This window comes from Oryzias melastigma, linkage group LG7 (assembly GCF_002922805.2).
Source record: "Oryzias melastigma strain HK-1 linkage group LG7, ASM292280v2, whole genome shotgun sequence".
Taxonomy (NCBI): domain Eukaryota; kingdom Metazoa; phylum Chordata; class Actinopteri; order Beloniformes; family Adrianichthyidae; genus Oryzias; species Oryzias melastigma.
This window is the reverse complement of record NC_050518.1, coordinates 30,066,543-30,086,446: the sequence shown is the minus strand read 5'-3', so window position 1 is coordinate 30,086,446 and position 19,904 is coordinate 30,066,543. Positions and strand designations below refer to the sequence as shown.

Genomic DNA, 19,904 nt, shown 5'->3' with positions numbered 1-19,904 from the left:
GTCCCACATGTTTTTTAACCAACCAATTGAAGCTGCTCTCTGGCTAAACACACCTGATCCAGGGATCAATAGTCGATAAGGGAAAGTTTGTGAAACGTCAGCAGGAGGCGGGCCCTCGAGGCCTGGGTTTGGCCTCAAAATAATTTTTTCTTTCTTTATTTATTCTTTATCTCTATTTTAACATCATCAAATATGGAGCAAATTAATATAAGTTCTAACCTTCATGCTTTCCGTAAAATGCTCTCATCTAGTTGTTTTTTCCTCTCAAGGTATCTGTCGGGGCTTTCGCTTTATCCTGAAATTCTTTGCATTTCCTGTTCAAAGCTTTAAAAAAAAAAGTTTTTTAAAGAATTTTCCTGGAAAAAGCAAAAAGCAACCAGAGCAGTAAAAACCATTTGAGTGTAGGTGAACCTTGAGACCCTACTCCTGTGGAAACAAAACAACAAATCCTCGCTGAAGGTCGGAGAGGAATCACTGAGAGAAAAAGAGACATTTGAGCAACAAAATGTGTTCTATAAATTCTATGATCACATTAGGATCACATTATAATCACATCAACCCAGAAACCAGTAAACTGGATGAACACCTCTGAACATTCATTTCTATGGCCACACGTCTGCTTTCTTGCAGCAATAATTACCTCACATTTGAGGAGATGGCTGCAGGCTGAGGTTTTTCAGAGCAAACTTTCCTTCATTTCTATAGATAGAACAAGTAGTTGCTTATTTTAAAAGCCAGAAATCAGTGTTTTTCACAAAGTGAAAGTAAATTTCTTCCTTCATTTTCCGCCTTCCACACACATGGAAACTGATGAGCTTTATCATACTTGTTTCTATAATTGACTGGAAACCTGTTGATGATTAACAGAAGGAAAAAGGCTGAACATTTTCTGCCTCAATCATCCAAAGCCGGAGCTGTCAACCTGCAGCAGCTAATGGTGAATGAATTAGAGTTGTAATCACCAAGTCTCCAGGTTACCAAGGTCGTGGAAAACAGTGGCAGGACCGGATCATCATCAGGATACTTGCAGTCTTGACTGCATAGAACTCAGAATTTTTAGTTGAGCTTTATTTCAGTTACTTGGTCGTAGTTACCAGTGAGGTCAAACATGATCCATTCTAGGTTAGCCCCTCCCTATTTAGGATGGCGTCTAGAGGCCCCGAGAGTTTTCTGAAACTTTTATAATTTTTCTTTCAATAATTTTCTGTTAACTCTGTAACACCAGAGCTTTAATTCCAGTGTTGACATCCTTTGACGATACGGTCACAAATGCAACGGCCTGGGCAGAACCTTTAAGATTTCACACTGCTACCCGGTTTTTGGATAGTTGTTGGCATGGCCATGAATGTAGACGGCGCTCGTCAGGCGTGCAGAATAATGCAAGTAAGACATAATGCTTGATGAGTTTAGAATATGAATGTACAACATGAACCTTCCAACGCAAAGTGGACAACAGTTGTTTACGCAAAGTGCGTTAAGATGAAGAAAAAGTATGTTTTAAGGAACCCTGCCCAGTGATACAGAACATTTAGGCTGTGTGACCGTAACTTCTTTTTTAGGTGTGATTTATCACTTTCTAATCCACACCAAGCAGTCAATCAGAATAGAGTATTCGCCCAGACCTTGGTACAAGAGTGGAATAATTCTCTTTTAAGTTGCCATTATCAGAAGTCAGTGGACTTTGTGGAAGTTCATGCTGGATCGTTCACACCTCTATGTCGTCCATTCATTTCTGATTAAAGACTCCTCGTCTGACATTTTCCTTACTGGACATCAGTGGTCATCCAACATTAAAGGGTTAAAATAATGAAAGTATGTAAATGTAATTAAGTAAAAAAAAATAGTGTATACGGTTTTCTACATTGAATAAGGCTCAATGCACTTTATAGTTCTCCTCACCCATGCACACACACTTTCACACTTCACACCACCTGTGAGTCGCCAGGAACGATGTGGGGTTTGAGTGTCTTGCCCAAGGACACTTTGACAGATGGGTGGGCAAAGTGGGAATCAAGGGATTCTCCAATCAGAGGTTGACCGCTCCACCTCAGCGCCACAGGTTTTTCTCTGAATCAAATGTGAAATGGAGTTTTCATCTAAATGTATTCTATTCCTTCGTGTTTCTTTCTTTTTTTAGATGCTCTGTTTTTTTAACCTTACATCGCAAATGTGTGAATTTTAGCAGAAAAATATCCAATCGACAGGAAAACAAGACAAAGAAAGACGCCTCTCTCTGGCATTGGGACACTGGTTCGGTTGGAACATGCAGTCCACATTCTTGCTGTAACTCCTCTGTAACTTTACCTTGGCTTTGACACAAGACCTGCCTGTAATGGAAAAATAGTTGCATTCGTGTCATTTTACAATCACCTCTCTGTACATATTTGCAAAGGTGTGTTTGCATTGTTTCTGTCCGGCCCCCTACCACCTGGAATGTCTCTCAAATGACTGACATTTTCCTCTCTTTGCCTGCATTCCTGTCATATGGAAAAGAAAGATGCCCAAAGGTGTGTTTTTGTGTGACTTTAACCCTGCCGGTGTTTTATGGCCACGTGCTGCACTATAATCACACTCTGTCGAACCACCTGGTGTCACACAAACGGTTTGGCGGCGAAAGACAGCTCGCCTTAGCTTGGAGTTGTCTGATTGAAGATTTTTCTGTACTATGGTCAGTCTATTTGCAGAACTTTTAACAGATTCATGGTTTCTCCCTCAGGAACTTCCTGGAAACTTATTTTCCCAGAAGTCCTTTCTTTTATCAAAGCTTAAAAGCTTCCTACAGAAGCTTTTTTCCCCCCAAAATAATGAAAATGTCAGGAAAACAACAAGGCGCTCTCCTCTACTTTGAGGTGCTTCTAAATAGATTTGTCCTTGACTGCATGGAGTCGTTTGTGTCCTTCAGCCGTTTTTCCGTTTCTGTGAGGATCAGAAAGGCTTTGAACATCTTGGTGTTGCGTTGTGTTTGTGGATTTGCAATGGCTGCTGTGGTTTTGCAACAGATCACTTCAGTGAGGATCGGGGTCCTTAAGTTCAGCTGAAGACGACGTAGATAAAGTTCACAAAGGACATCTGTAAAAATACACGGAATGTTCATTTTCTGACGATTTAAAGCTGTTGTACTGCAGAAAACTGTTTTCACTGGAGGTTTACCAGCATGCTCGATATCAACAAAAAAATCTGAGTGACATCTGATGTTTGATCAGATCTCCATAAAACTTTTGTTTTTAATTTATTCATGAATGTTTGGATCTCTGAGCAAAGAAGCCCACATCCATCACACTATCGCCTCCGTGTTAAACTGTTACTCTGATGGTTTGTGTCTGAAATCAGGTTAGTTTGATGAAATCATTCCCTCCAGAAAGTCTCTCTTTGGTCCCCTCAGTCTAAAGAAAACCTGTCTGTACGTTTTACATGTAACCAGCTTTTCTCCTAGAACTCTCCCATGGATCTTTTTTGTCCACAAAATTTTCTCTGAGAACCCAACACAAAAAATAGGATAATATTAAAGGAAAATAAACAAATGAAGTCTTAAAACTATGAGAAAAAATTATACATTTTACAAGAATAAATTATTCAAACCTACAATAAAAAAAACGATTTCAGCATCTTATGAGAATAAAGTCATAAAATTAAGCTTCAAAAAGTTTGAATTCTACAAGGAAAAGTCACATTTTTTGGAAAATAAATGTTACATTTAACCTTTGAAATGTTTTAGCAAAGGCAATCAAACCAAACATCTTTAATTTATGTTGTAGGACATCACACTGATAAATCAGTGTTTCTTTTTTGTAAATCAAGTTGACTTTTAACTAACAACAACATTTTTTTCAAAAGCATGGGTTTTTAATTGCAAAATTATGACCAGTCTTTCACATGAAAATAAATGTACAATTTTTACTCTTTTCTCATGATTAATGCCTTTTTTCTAAATAAATTAATTTTTTTCTCATAACTTTATGACTTTCATATTAAACATTTTTTTTATCTTTTTTGTTTGTTTTACAACACTATCTTGTACATTTTTTTCACAGTCTTGCTCCTTTTTTGTCATAATCTAATGACTATGTCTATTTTTTTTCAAATATATTTACAACTTTACTATCATAACATTTTGATTAGTTTTCTCATGATTTGACAACTTTATTATTTCAAAATGATGACATTTTCTCATCATTTTACAATTTCATAATTTTTCATTTAGCCTTTTTTAAATTAATTTTATGAATATTATTTTTTATTTTGACTCTTATTGTTTCTTTTTTTACAAAATTATTCTTGTAAAATTTCAATTTTTTCATAATTATGCTCCTTTTTTTCTCATAATATAATTACTTTTTTTATCATAAAATGTAGACATAGTTTTACAATTTTATTCCTGTAAAATGTTGTCATATTTCACAAAATATGTCTACTTTTTATAATATATTTACTACTTTACCATCATAAAATTTAGATTATTTTTCTTATAGCTGTATGGCTTTTTTTCTCACAATTTTACGACTTTTGTTGTTTACAAGTTTTATTCTCATACACAGTATATATACATTTATATATATATTTTTCTAATATCTGTCAAACAAAGTTATCTTTTTTGGGGGAAAAAAATAAGCTGTCGTGATCTAGTTTGTACCCTAACCTGAGTGGATGACATTCTGATTCTGAAATAGGAGACTGCTGAATTAAAAGCAACCACAATAACCAGTTATCTCATCTGTTTACCTGAAAAGAGCACATTTTATTATCTAAAAATACATTTTCTCAGAAATGTGAGCGCAGTTGTACAGAGATCTTTCTCCAGACATCTTGATTTTAGAAGCAGCACATCCAGCCCAAATACAACCGCCGATACGCTCAGACATGCTCTGTTCTGATGTTTTGAAAACTTTGCAAGCGGTTCTGAGGTAAAACTGGCTCTTAAATCTCATTCCTAGATTCCCAGATGTGGTTTAGCTTATCCAGTAGACATCTTCCTCTGACATCACAAAGGGCCCCATCTGTTCTGTGGCTGAAAATTCACAAACTCTGATGAAGTTCTTCAACTAACAGTGTGTATAGAAATAGGTAAAGTTGGTGTCATTCAGAATAAGTCGAGCAGAACTCTGCTGTCATGTCTCGAATATCCCAAATGTGTTTTGGAAAAACAAACGGAGGCAGCGTTCCGTGTTTGCGGCGCTGCCCTGTAATTACCAGCAGCAGCGGCGTTTCCTCCAGTCCTCTGGGGCTGACAGAGCAGAGGAAGACGTCGGACGGATTATTGTTGAAGCAGCATTCCGCTCATGTGTGGTCTATCTGAAAACACAAACTCCATCATTAATTATAAATTATGAGTGCTGACGTGCCCATGCAGGGATGTTATCAGTGTCCCCATCAGCCCCGAATATTTCACACCTGTCCATACCTGTGATGATCCTGACAGGAATATTAATTATCATCATTTAGCTTAGATTGTGTGTTTCAGTCATTTAGAAAATCAATTATTATAGTTTTGAGTCAAACTGCTGCCTGTGAGAAGCAGCTTTCCAGATTCTCTGTTTTCCGTCTTTTATGTCGCTCTCATAAAACCCACTTTAAGAGCAAACTCCAGTGTTTTTGTTCACACTCCTGGATTTGCCTTTGCTGTGTTTTATGGCACCGAACCCACGGCGACCTCTTTGACCACTGGATGAACCTCTTTTGTGAAGTAACACCTTCAAAATGAGGTCAGGGAAAGCACGGATTTGGTATTCTTTAGGGGCAGAAAAGAGGGATTGTTTCTGCCGACAGACTTCCTGGTCTTATCGTTCCTCCTTCAAGTCCAGGGTGTGTTTTATCTCAGTCTACAGTCCACATTCATGAGCAGTGCTGCCTTCAGCGGATCATTCATGTGTGGGATTTTAGAGTCACTTGTAAAAACAAAATATCATTGAGTATTTCAGTCCAACTTCTAATTTAAATATTTGTTTTACACTTGATACATAAGAAAAAACTAATGTAACTTAAATCTAATTTAACTCTAATCTACGTCTATAAATTTTTTAGAAGATTTGTCCACTTGTTTTATCACAGCGAATCATAAAACATCTTATTTGATCTTAAAAACATAATATTTTAGCTAATAAACCTAATTATAACACAAAATTTTTAAAAACATTTTCCTAAAATAATTCTAGATTTAATTGGTCTAGAAATAGTTGAGCTGTTTTTGTGCTTAAAATAGAATATTTTGGGGGAAAAGTGTGAGCCTATGTAACTATTTGAAACATTTATAACTTGTTTTTTAAACAACGCACTTTATTAGGACATATTTCCAGTTATCAACGCAATATATCTAAATATAAGCCTTTATAGCTCATTCCAGGATCCAATTTTGTTGTAGAAGATCAGGACTAAAAAGCTTATTTAAAAAAATGGAAGTCCCCAGTCCCATGATGAGACTGTAAAAGCGGTTGACTCGTGCGGGTGCTCTGGGTTTTTGGGTTGTCCAGGTTAGAGGAGGGTCATAGAGAGGAGCGGCCACATCTTAAGAGGAGCAGAGGTGTGTCTTGCAGTTCCCATGAGGCTTGTGGCCACTTCCAGGGACGTCGTTAAAATGGAACGTACCATTGTCATGCGTGTGATAAGTTTATCTTGAAAAATCTGTATGATATGCCTGCGTCTCACCTACCTAAAGGTGCTTTTACACTGAATGTGATTTGCGCAGCAGAGGTGCCAGTTTCAATATAAGTCAATGGTACAGACGCCAATTGAGGCGATCTGAAGTCCCGGGATGTGGTTTGAGCGATGGGCGCGGCGCAGAGGTCTGGCCGCAACTTGATTTGAGTGACAAGGCGGGAATTGGGCGACACAGCCATAATGTAAATATCTGAAGTTTGATAGGTCGCAGCATCTCATTTGCCAATCAGGAACTCAGCTTTAGGCAAGTGATGTTTTCAGTGACTCAATCAGCAGGTAGAATACCAGTCCAAAGCAAGTGTTTTGTCCTGAACGTCCATCTTAACCCGCTGGAGCCGCGGGGTTGCAGAGCTCATCCGGCTACTTGAAGGTGGGATACACTGTGGACAGACCGCCGGCTTTCACTCCTGTGGCGGAGCTCACTCGCTCGATATGCCGCCAGACAAAGAGCCACTGCGGGGTGCAGAAGCTGCTGGCTCGGGCCTCATCGAGACATTAAAAAAGAAAAAAAAAAGGAAAAAGGCCTCATAATTTATTTTTTTCCTCCTCGAGTTAATACAAGACAGAGATCCTTCAAGCTCAGACACAGAGACACAGAAACACAGTGGAAGCAGCTGTCATACAGACACAGCCCCCGGTACCAGGAAAATCTTTTAATGATCAAATAAACGCAAACATGGAGACATAATTACCGATGTTTTTGTAGAATTCTCACAAGAAATTAACCTGATCTCTAAACATTATCATTGTCTTCCGTACATTCTAAGCGAGAAATCCAAACACTGTCCAATCCAAACATTGGCTGGTAGCTCCTCCCACATGCATCTGCAGCGTCAAACTCAGGCAGGCGGTTAGCAGTGAATTTGTCACATGCCAAAAGAGGGGCGGGCCACGCGAATTTGTCGCACGAATTGCCTTCAGTGTGAATGCCCCTTTACTCTCCCTTATCTATTGTTTGTGTTCATTACGACCTGTCACCTGCAGCATGCCCATAGAAAAAAAAATGTGCATAAGCATTTTCTCTATATGGGTTAACAGAGCAGTCTCTGACCTTGATATTTCATGTCCTGGCACAACCTGCGTCTCGTACCGCACAGACAGACAACCTGCATCCTTCCATCCACTAGTTTTATTAGCATGTTTATGTCATGACTCATTTTACACCTGAAAATGAGTCATGACATAAATATGACTCAAACAATGTAAGGCTTAAATATTCAGAGGTAGATGGTCCTAATATTCAGAAAGAATCTAAAAAATATGTTTTAGGAAATCTATTTTTTTTCAATAAAGACCATAATGTTTACTGTTGTAATGTGTGCACGTATGTGTGTGAACTCAAAAGTCTGAGCTGTGTGTGGAAACAGGAAGCTTTACCTCCTCTGGACCTGAAAGTTCTAGTAGAAGTATTGATCACTTCATCACTTATAGACGGCGAGTCAGATGTTCACCAGACAAAAATGTTTCCCACCCCCCTTCTTTAAAAGGTTGGCTAAAAATGTGTCTGCACGCTTATGTGTGTTTGTCACAAACTTCTCCTGAAATTTATCTTCAGGTTTTTGCTGTTAATCTCTCTTATCACACAAAGGGATTCTGGGTGTGAAATGCAAACATGCCCCGACTCACCCCAAGCGTTTCTCTTGTTTCTCCTCCTAATACGTTTCTATTCATCCTAGAATATCATGAAAAATGAGCTAAACTTCATAGAAATGTTAGAAACTGAAGCTCAGCTTTTAGGATCACAATAAAACTTACAGATGGTCGGGGCACGAGGGAGCGTTATGTTCATTCAGGCTGGTGGAACCCTCTGCTCTGGTTCTTTGTGCAAAGTGTGAGACAGATGTTGAAGAAAGTTGTAAAACTTTATGAAGCAAACAGGCTTTTCTTCTCTAATTTCTATGACCGATTCACATTTAAAGGTCTGAAAATCTAATTTTTGTTAAATAAATCTGTTTTTTTGTTGTTCAAGTCGCAAAAACAAACATTTTCTGCAAAAATTTTAAGATTTAGACACTTTTTTAAAGGAAAAAATAAACCCAATTCATCAATTAAAATGTAAAAAAAATGAGTTATTTACAGTTTTTTTCCTGTAAATGTTGACATATTTCACAAAATGTCTGAACTTTTTTCTATTAATTTGTATACTTTTTACAACTTATTATATTTACAACATAATGGTGCAAACAGACACTTCCTTTCTAATTCTATGACCGGATGACATTTAAAGGTGTAAATATCTAGTTTTTGCTAAATAAATCTGTTTTTTTCATTGTTCAAGTTACAAAAAAAATAATAAAGATTTAGACACTTTTTAGGAAAAATGAAACCCAATTCATCTATAAAAATGTAAAAAAAAAAAGGAGTTAATTACCATTTTATTCTTCTAAAATGTTGACATAATTCACAAAATTTGTATAATTTTTTCTATCATATTTACAACTTTGGGATCATCAAATTTAGAGATTTTTTTTCATAATCGTACAGCTTTTTTCTCATAATTTTATGACTTTTTCTTGTAGTTTTTACAATATTTTTTCTCATACACCGTATATATATATATACATAGATATTTCTTTCATTTCTAATAATTTCTAATATCTGTCATACTGCAGAGAGGAAGTTAAGAACCTCTTCTGGCGACTTCAGCAGCAGAAATGTTTTCTGCAGAGGATGCTTTCGGTTCCATTCAAAGCATTCTTTTCTTTCCTATCAAGCTTCAGCATGTTTGCTTCTGTTGTTTCCTGTAGACACAAGACGGAAGCTTTTCTCGTTCTCCATCACTCTTTCAGTTTATAATGCTTTAGCCAGAGGAACTCAGTGTTTTGACTAGAATGAATGATTTTTGGAAGAGCTAAATATAGACTGAATGATAGCTAAATATAGCTAATAAAAAAGTTAAAACAGAAGATCGAATTACAGTAGGCCCAACAATGACCCGCCTGATTATTGTTGTCTTTTTTTTTTTGTAAAAACTTTCTTGAAACTCCCTGTCAAGGTTTGCATGTAACACTTAAACACCTACTACTATCGTCCTTTGGTCTATTTTTTAAAGTCTTCCCAGTTTTAATTATGATCATGCCGTTTTAAAAACTGTCGTTTTCTAGGACTTTCTAGGACTTTAGAGCAGCAAGAGCTTGTAGGAAATTTGTCTCTGAATTGTGGGCGGACTGTCCTTTTCCCTCCCCATTGCTGAGCCTCCATTGTGGCTCTTTGGTTAAGGTGTTTTAAAAAAAATTAAAAAGTAACTGTAAAAGGAAAAGTAAGTAGTAAAGTTAAAAAAAGTAAATTATCCTAAACTTTATTCAATCATTCATAATCAGCTGAAGGACAGTATGAGTCATTCAGTGAGGATCCTAACAACAGATAGACGTAATTCTTCATTCGTTTACCAACGTCATACTGACACTTTTGACTAAATTTGAGCTTCACTTATCACAGAAGAATCAATTTATTGTCAGGAAGCACAACCAGAATTAAAGCTACTCTAACATTTCTGTTTTGAACAAATTCAAGGATTTAAAATGTTCCTCATGGTTTTAATATATGGTAGAGGTCACTTCATGAGCTCTGATTTAGTTTTTGTTTGTTACATTTATAAATTTGTAACTGAAATGCACCAGAAACAGTAAAATAAATAGGTTTTGTTTTATTGTTGATGGCTTTACACTTCCTACTGCGTTTGCTGCATTGACATGATCCTATGTTGTAGAATGTCTTTTATTTTGAAAGGAGGTCATGCAAACTGTCAAAAAATATAAATATAAACAACTTCATATTTTAAAAAAGTTATTTTCTCTTCATGTTTATGCTTTATTCATGCAAAAATAACACAGTAGTTTATTTAAATGCATCATGTCAATAGCAAAACATACATATAAATCAGAATCTTATTTTTCTAAAGGCTGAGGGAAGATTTTGTGGCTCCTACTGGGTTTTGGTCGGCGAGAAATCGACCCGAATGGCTCTTAAAGTGTTGGAGGTTGCAGACCCCTGAGCTAGATGATCTTTTTAAAAACTTTTTTTGCTATGGAATCATTCTGGTTGATTGAGGGTCTTTGTAGATACGCCCAGTAAGGTCATAATACCAAAGAAATGACCAGATTTGTCCTTAATTATGCAAAAACGTAAGTTTTTTTGGTAAAACATGTAAAACTATCTTCATAAATCAAAGCAAAGATTACAAAATTTCTTTAAGATAAAAAGTTAACGATAACTTAAATCTCAATACTTTCATTTTTTAAGTTATAAAAATGAAAAGTTTGGAGTTTCTGTTTGAAGCCTGTTGAATCGGCGAGCACAGACCCATTACACAGTTGGACTGTTAAATGGCTGGTGTCATTATTGTAATGTTCGGTCTTTCTCTCGTTTCTCCAGCTCTGAATGCAGCTGGGCAAGAGCTTCCATCGAGCCCTCATGGCTGCACGGAAGGAAGCTGTTACCCCGCAACAGGAAACCTCCTGATTGGACGAGCTGTCAACCTATCTGCCACCTCCACATGCGGCCTAAACGGACCCGAGCAGTACTGCATTGTCAGCCATCTGCAGGTGAGAGGGCAGTCCAGATGAAAGGAACACAAAGTTCCATAAAGATAATGAGAAGTGAAGGCACTTAAAGCTAATTATAAGTCATTTATTCATACAGACTTAAGTAGAATGAGGAAATGTCATTTTTATGTCAGTACATGCTGTGTAAAATTATGCTTTTTATTTCCTTTTTTATTTTTTTTTAAAGAAAAAAGTATATTTTTATCTTGGCTGGACTTTTTTATCCCTGTAAAACTACTTTGAACTGCATTTGTAGCATCACTCCTCGTTTTCTGACACTTAATCTTTCCATAACTTCACTTGTTAGTTTTTTGCAGCTCCCAACTTAAGCTAACCCAAAAGGAATTTTTCTGTTGTGTTTTTGTGTGTTTTTTGCACCTATATTATGCCCCAGTTTTGGTTCTTAGTCAGTTCCGTATAGACATTTTTTTTACATAAAAAGATGTTTTAAAATTCAGATATAACTCCCACAAATGTTGCTTAACCTCTCTGTGACGAGCACCTTTAGATTTGTAAATGTAGGAGAGCAAAACTATTGACTGCATATGAGATCTGGACCGAGTGAGTGTGACGTCACCCATTAAAGAAAAAAAATGCTCACTGGGTTCTTTCGTTTGTCGCATGAGTTACATTTACATAACCTGCGCTGAGTGTTATCTGTATGGTTTTATAATTTTTGTAATGATTGTAAAGCTGTAAAACTCCTTAAAAATATTTTTCTCAGGCAGACAATAACATTTTCACATTTTTTGTCTTGTTTAACCCTTGTGCTATCCTATTCATGTTTACATTAAAAGTGGGGTCATCTGGAACACACAAGAACTTTTTTGTCACTAAGCATTCACACAATAAAACAGGAATTTCACCAAACATAAACCTACATTTTTATTTCTGAAATAATGATAATGAATCCCAGTCCAGACCAAAAATTGCAGTTCAATATGTGTTTTTGGGTCTTAAATGAAGTTTTTCTTTTGTCAAGAGTTTAGGATTTTGAATCGTTTAATATTTATTTCCTTATCTCATCTCTTAATGAAAAAAAAAATTATTGACCCTCAAAATTCTTGAAAGAGAAATTGAAATCATTTAAAACCTGGTGAAATATCTTTAACATATATATATATTTTAGATATTTAGAAGTATTGAACAGTTTGCAGTGAAGCAGCTCATTAAAACATGCAGAAAACCGGAATGGAGCCGTGAAGGCGTCGACAATTTATCGTCTAATTTCCTCCACACCTGTGTAAGGTGGGTTCTGGTCCACCTCTACCAGGCACGTTTTCCATCTTTCCTCACCTGGAACACCTCCTGACATGCTCACCGTTGTTTACATTCATTTTTCGTCTTGCATCCGTGCATTTCTTTAGCGTGTCCATGCCTGCATTTCATGGCCTCCAGACAGCAAAAGTCTACTTCCAGGTGAACATAATGAACATTCCCACTCTGGTGACAGGTCTGTGCTGCAGCGTAGTGACAGCCTGGTATGTCTGATGCAACTTTAAGAGGCCCCGTGAAACATTTGTCTCAAAGCTTGTAAATGTCCACACATCCATCTATCATTGGTGCTTGACGAGAGCTCCTCTAAGGTGTGGCTTCCTCTGAGGACAGAATCCGCCGTCAGACTCGCTATTCATGTTGGAGCTACACTGGTACCATGTTAAACGCTCACAATTGAGACGGAAGGCCGGCCTCGCTTCAGAAAAGAGGACACTAAGTGGGGAGTTGGGGTGTACACGGGTGCATTGTGGGAGCAGAAAGCCTTATCGGGGCTTGACTAATGGGAGCTGAATCAGAGCAAAGAACAGGTCTTAATTACAAACACCAACTGCAGCTCTCAGAAACTCAGGAGAAATCAGTGTGTTTAGCTCCATGCTGATCGCTCTCATTGTTAGAATTGACTGACAAGCTTCTCTGGGTTAATTCGAATTAAAAATAGCATTAGCTTCAAATGCACAGGTACAGCTTGTGTGCTTGCATCTCTATTCAGTGCCAGGCTGAGCCTTTTAACAGCCATGTTGGTCCTAGTGGCTTAATCGCCCCTGACAACAGCCTAATTAAGAAACGCTGCCCTGGAATTCAGATGTCTGTGCCAACTTACCCCGCACTCCTCTTCTTTTCCCTCCGACTGACCCTCTTCATCGCCCCTCTTCAATGGACTCGTCTCTCTCAGCTCTCTGCTTGTTCCGCACTCATTAGTGATTTGCTTCATGTAAAAGTTTCTTATTTCACCAACTGTGATTAATAGGATGGAGGATTAGGGCATTTTACAAGCAAAACATTTTTTTAATTAAGATTAAGATGTTAAAGTTTTAAATTTCCAAAAGAAAAACAAAAGTCATAACTGTTAAATTATGATAATAAAGTTGTATATTTATGACTTTACAAGTCAGGGTAAAATTCAGACTTTTTTTCTTGTAAATTTATGTGTTGTAAATGTATGACTTTAAATTTACAAAAAGTTATAATTTTATGGGAAAAAGTCATAAATTTATGAGAAAAAAACAATATATTTATGTATAAAAAAGTCATACATTTCATATAAAAGTCCTAAAAAAGAAAGTCAGAAATGTATGAGAAAAAGTAATAAAAATACAATAAAAAAGTAATGAAATTGTGAAAAAAAGTCACATATTGACCAAAAAAGAAAAAAAAACCCATCATACATTTATGAAAGAAAAGTCATACATTTACAAAAATGTCATTAATGTAGTCATTAATTAAAAATAAAAAACACCAAAGTTGTTTGTTTATCTGAGCCGTGCTCAAAGATTATAGACCTGGAGCATCTTGGGAAAGTTTTTTCCTTAAAGGTTTTTTTAAAAAAAAAGAAATTCTGAACCTTTTGGTGACTCAAAATGTAATCATTATTAGTGCAGCTGGCTTTCTGGGATTCGGTGTCGGTAATGCAGAGTGTCATATGTTAAAGAAAGAGCTCAGAGACACACGGTTGTAGGACCACAACTTTATTCTGGCCTTATTGTTCACATACTCAGAAGTCCATTTGTCTCAGTGCGTCATGTAACTGTTGTGCACAAAGAAGGGGAATGAAAAGTGTTGCATATGCCCCCTCCTTTAGATGAAAGGGCCCATTTCAACACAAAATAACAAAGATAAAAATGAAAATAGTTTTATGTTAGCATAGGAACATTGAAAATGTTGAAAAATGGACCTCTTCAAACAGAACCATCACACAGACTTGGAGTAGATCTTGTCTTTCATGGAGTGAGAAAAAAACTGGAAGTGGACAGCTTCAAGGGTATCGATGACTTCATTAAAAGGAACTGTAGGGATCGTACAGACACCGATCAATGAATAAAACATGAATAAACCGTAAATCAAACAAAGGAGGTTCTAAACATGAGCAACATTATCAATAAGCATTCAGACTACCTGTTCAAATTTGAGACATTTTGACTAAATTAAGTGTAGTCGGTTTGTTGTTTCACATAGCGTACACTTGCTGGACTGTATGCTAACTCTGACTTTCATCTTGTAAATTTATGAGAAAAACATATGAATTTTACAGAAAAAGAGGTACATATAATGACTCAAATTTGAAAATTTGCTACTTTAAATCCTGTAATTTAACAAGAAACAAAGTACATTTTACAATGATGCTACTTTTTTTTTCTTTCGCTTTAATACTCCATTGTAGATCAAAAACCCACACTGATGAAAATGGGGCTTTTAACATGCTCTTGGGGCATTTTTCTAATGATGGAGGAAATTTATTAAGAAAATTAAGGTTAAATAGTATTTCTAAGTATTTATTTATTCAAGTCATTGTAAATCAAAAGTAATCGAGAAAATGTTTTTAAAAAAAAAGAGTATTTGTGTGACAGAAAATATGCTCAATATCTCGGAAGACAATCAGGGTGGGATTTCAAAGTTCCACTTCATATATATATATATATATTTCTAATATAAAATAATTCTCAGTGATCTCTTAATTGTGGTTATGCAGTTTTTAGCCAAAATATTGTCGCTGCAACAGGAAGTCACCAGAAATTTCCCTCTGGGTTGTGAGCGGGACTGTTAGTGTAGAAGTAGTCCTGTGCTGGTGTCCCAGCATTCTTTTGTTTACACTTTCTTACGCAGCTAACCACTAGCTAACATTACCATAGCAAAAAAAAAAAAAAAGGTCTACAATATCTGAGCTATGCAGCTGCACAGTTTTGAGACAAATAAGGAAAAAGAAGACGTTAATGGATCTATAGCCCAGCAGTAACCTTAGGCAGATATCCAAGCATTCCTTTGTTTACACTTTCTCACTCTAGCCCACCACAAGCTAACTTTAGCGTTGCAACAAAAAAAAGGAATATCTGAGGTTTGCGGCCGCACAGTTTTGAGCCAAATGAGGAAAATGAAGATGTTTATGGATGTATCTGTCTACAAGTGGACACTTAGGACTTGGAGCGGAGGTTTTTTTTATCCTCCTGAGCCATCATGATTTGAATAAAGAAATACTCAGAACTACAATTTATTAATGAAATCCATCATGACAAAAATACTACAAGAACATGTTAATATTAGAACTAAATACTTCTCTTGCTGAGCACAATTACATTTGTTGTGATTTAGACTAATTTAAACTGTTTTATTTTTGTTCATTTTGCTTCACCGTTTCTGCTATTTTTCCTTTCCTCTCATGAATTTTCTTTCTTCTGGTCCAATAAAAACAATTTTTGGGGTTTTTTTTGTGTGGAGCTCTGCAGAAGCTACCCACGCTTTTCTCAGCTTCCTGTTTTCTGCAGACTTTTGAACTTTAATCAGCTTTTTACCACTTTGAACATTGTGTTAAATTGACCATAAGTGACCTGTGAAGTAAAAAAATGTAGATCTGAAGGAGTCAGTGAGATCTTATAGTAAAACCGTATTCTATCAGGAAATATTTTTACCTCCTCAAACAAAACTTCTTCTCTGCCTCTCCAGGAGCCGGACAAGTGCTTCGAGTGTGACTCGCAGCGCCAGTACGACCCTCTGCGACACAGAAACAGCCACCGCATCGAAAACGTGATCTACCTGAGTGACCGCAGTGGAGACCGCACCTGGTGGCAGTCTGTCAGCGGTGGGTATTTAGAACAACACTCATGACGCTGGGGTGTGTGGCTCTGTCATCACAGCATCATAACATGCAGGACAACATCCTGCTGCACAAATCATGTGAAAACGAAAACCTCTGAGGATGTTGTTTGGTCATTTTTAAGTGAAACTTCCAAAAAATGTCACATCTACTGAAGACAAAATCAGATCATTTTTTAATTTTGCTGGGTTCAATGAACTCTAGAAATGTATTGTATGGTTACTTATGAATTATGATGATTCTCAGTGTAATTATGATGTGCTGTAAAAAGCTATGAAACATGAAACATCAAAACAAGAACATCCAGGGTTTTAGAGGTCAAATTAGATTCGAGATTCAAAGGCTTTATTGTCATCTGCACAGAAACAGGTTTCCCTGTACAGTGAAATTCTTACTTTGCATCTCACTCTGAATGCCATAAACAAGATTAATAAAAAATAAGATAAAAATATAAAAAGAAGATGAAGGATATTTACAGGAACACTAAAAGAGCATATAGCTGAATATTAATACAAGATATAAGAAATAAATAAACTATGCATATGTAAATGACTGAAGACATTTTGCTTACAACACCATATTTTGCTAAATATTTTTTAAAATATTTTGAAGATAAATTAGGATCATCAGAGAAGGAAATTAGTCCGACTTTTGATGCCTGAATTTAGTTCTAGCTATAACAATATAGGTCACTAATGTTTTTTCTTTCAGGTAGATGCTCAATTAATATATTTTTAGATCAGAAGTGGTTTGATGCACATTCTCATCAATAAGCATCGAGGGGTTAAGCCTGGGGTCTTCAGCCTGACGTTGGTTCACACTGGATGCAGAAGCGCGGAACGGAGGCCGCAGCATTCGGCACCCTTGTTACCCTATGTTCTGGTTCACGCCAGGCGGAAGGCTTGCGCTTTGCAGCAAGTGGTTTCGGCATCTGCTCTATGTTGTGCGCGAGGCGCGAGAAATCCGCGTCAATTCTGGCAGGAAGTTACATCAAGATACATGAGAAGATCTGGTTTATTTTCAAAATATAACCAATTTCTCACAATTTAATTCATTAATTTATCATTCACCCATGATGGCAAAAGCAAAAAATATCTCTAGCAGAAGCGCCTGTTGACCGTCATAGAAAAATGCGTGTCTGCTGTGAAGAGAGCGGATGCTGTGCGCATTCTGCTCCGCGCTGCTTCCGTGTCCAGTGTGAACCTGGCGGGAGGCTCTGGAGCCTCATGCCAGTCTTTCATCCCTCCACTGTGGCTCTTTAACTTTATAGAAAAGTGCTAATAATTTGAATGATTAATGCTACGTTCACACCAGGTGTGTGTTCACACTGGACTGTTGCTACCCAATACTAGTACTTACAGTACTAGTATTGGGTATCTAGTATCCAGCCTCTTACAGTTGTAAGAGGCTGGATGTGAAATTTCAAATCGGTCCAAATCTCCAGAATCTTGCTCCACTCTTGTTCCTTCACAGCTCTACTCCGATATTTGAAAGACTTAGTGTCATAGAATTCCAGCCAGGGACAAATTGCAGTTATTAATTTGTGCTCCATTATCACTTTTCAAACGGTTCCATGAATTATAAGGGTCGCCGATAATATGTAACTACCAAAGACCCTGGTTTTACCTTTATCAAACGTGCACATGCAAGACTTTTCATTGGAAGTTGTTGCCGAGGGCAGTGTGAACACAGCACTATCGATTTGTAGTTTTGGTTCATTTGGTTTAGTTAATCAAGTTTTATAATTAATATGTGGATTTTTATTGTATCATAGAGCTGAGCAAAAAGATGAAAAAGGATTAAATCACTTGTTATCAGAATACCAGTATGTTTAAAGACCTACTTAATAGAAAACTGTGTTTTAAAACATGTTTTTCTCATGATGGAGGACATAGATATTATTATATTATAATATTATATACACTATATATATATATAATACTGTAATATAATAGTGCGGCTTGACTCTGACATCGCTCGCCGTTTTTTGTTAGCTTGAGGTTTTGAGGCTCCATAAGCTAGTGGGAGAGAATGTAAATAAAGGGCTGATTAGAGATAACTTCTGCGCCAGCAGTCCCGCCCACAACCCAGAGGCAAATTTCTAATGATTTCCTGCTGTGATGCAGAAAATATTTCTTAAAATACAAACAGACTTTTTGAGTTTAGCTGCATAATCATAATTAAAAGACCGATGGGAACAAATTTACAATAGAAAAAAGTATAGTTGTCGTGAGATTTTAATGCCTATAGTTTTCTGCTGTTTAGAGACGTTCTTTAAAGATAGAATTGCATTAATTGCATATATTAAAAAAAAATGTACGCCAAAGCTGTTTATATTTGATTATAAAGGATGAATGTCAAGTCAAAAATAATAGAAAATTCTATATTTTTTGTTTTCTTGCATGTTTTATTTTAGTAAATCTGCTGCAGCAGGAGGATCTTCTTTGACATGAGATGTATTTTATTTTGAAAGGAACCTTATTTATGCACAAATCAAGAATTATGCACCCACAAATCGCGTGAGTCTATATTCTCTCCATATTAAACAGCACCATAAGTTAGCCACATAAACTATCTGGACACTCAAAAATGTAAAACTTTTTAATCAAATTTAACAAATACTTTTGTGTACTTTTGATGTTAATTATCATGTTTTAAAAGTAGAAACTTTTGATTTAAGATAGTTTTTTTAATTGTTCAAATTCAGGTTTTCTTTTTATTTTTGGAAGGTTTGCATGAGACATTTATATGAAGCATTCTAACATGTTTTAAAGAAAAAGTCCAATTTTTTAAAAAATCTGCTCTGAAATGAGGCTGTCAGGCTCTACAAACCCCCCAAACCTGGAGTCTGAGCCAACTCACTCCTCTTCACTCCCTCTGACCGCCTCTCTTCAATGACCTCATGTCTGCCAGCTCTCTCTTTGTTCCTCACTCATTAGCGCTTTATGCTAACAGTTTCTCCTGTGAGTGAAGGATCTCACCAACTGTGATCATGGTGAAGTAATAAAAAGGTCCAGGGCCATTATTATCTTCCCAGATAGATCTTGATGCATTCCTCCATAATGAACACCTCCTTCAGCGGTGTGGATTCTTCACATGGACTTTCACCTCTTCTTACAACGCCTAATTATTATTATTGATACTGAACCAACACCACGAGCAAGTGAATTGCAGACATTTTAGTCTGCAATTCTATAAGCATAAGATGATGGTAGTTAAAACTGCTGCCGAATGTAAGCTAAATAGGTTATTATCATTGGAGCTCAAAGTGCTGCCCACATCTTCAGGAGAAGGTTAAAAGTTACATTTCATACTGTTTTTATTCTGAGAAATATATACATTTTTCTCTTGTTTATTGTGGGAATTACTTTCTAGAAATAACCTAATTCATATTCATCTTTTCCAATTCTTTCAGATGTTTTTAGGCTGTAAAACTCTAAGACAGACATGAACATTTTAACACGTTTCCTGATTAAACTCTCAAAGTTTAAATCTCCATGGAAAAAAGGGAAAAAAAAGTCAAATTTTTTAGAATGAAACCAAAGATGTGCTCATGATTGAAGATTAATGAAGATTTTGCAAACTGGACGTATTTTGTACAAGAAACCTTTAGATTAACAAAAGTC

General features: G+C 36.4%; 1 protein-coding gene across 1 annotated transcript in view; it reads left to right on the top strand.

The window, feature by feature from the left end:
* Window positions 1–19,904, top strand: part of lamb2l (laminin, beta 2-like) — a gene marked incomplete at its 3' end in the record, with an annotated part of 79,388 nt that overhangs the window by 18,895 nt on the left and 40,589 nt on the right. The window contains 2 exon segments of the mRNA XM_024292502.2: window positions 11,026–11,195; window positions 16,128–16,263. Coding sequence (XP_024148270.1) covers window positions 11,026–11,195; window positions 16,128–16,263 — 306 coding nt within the window.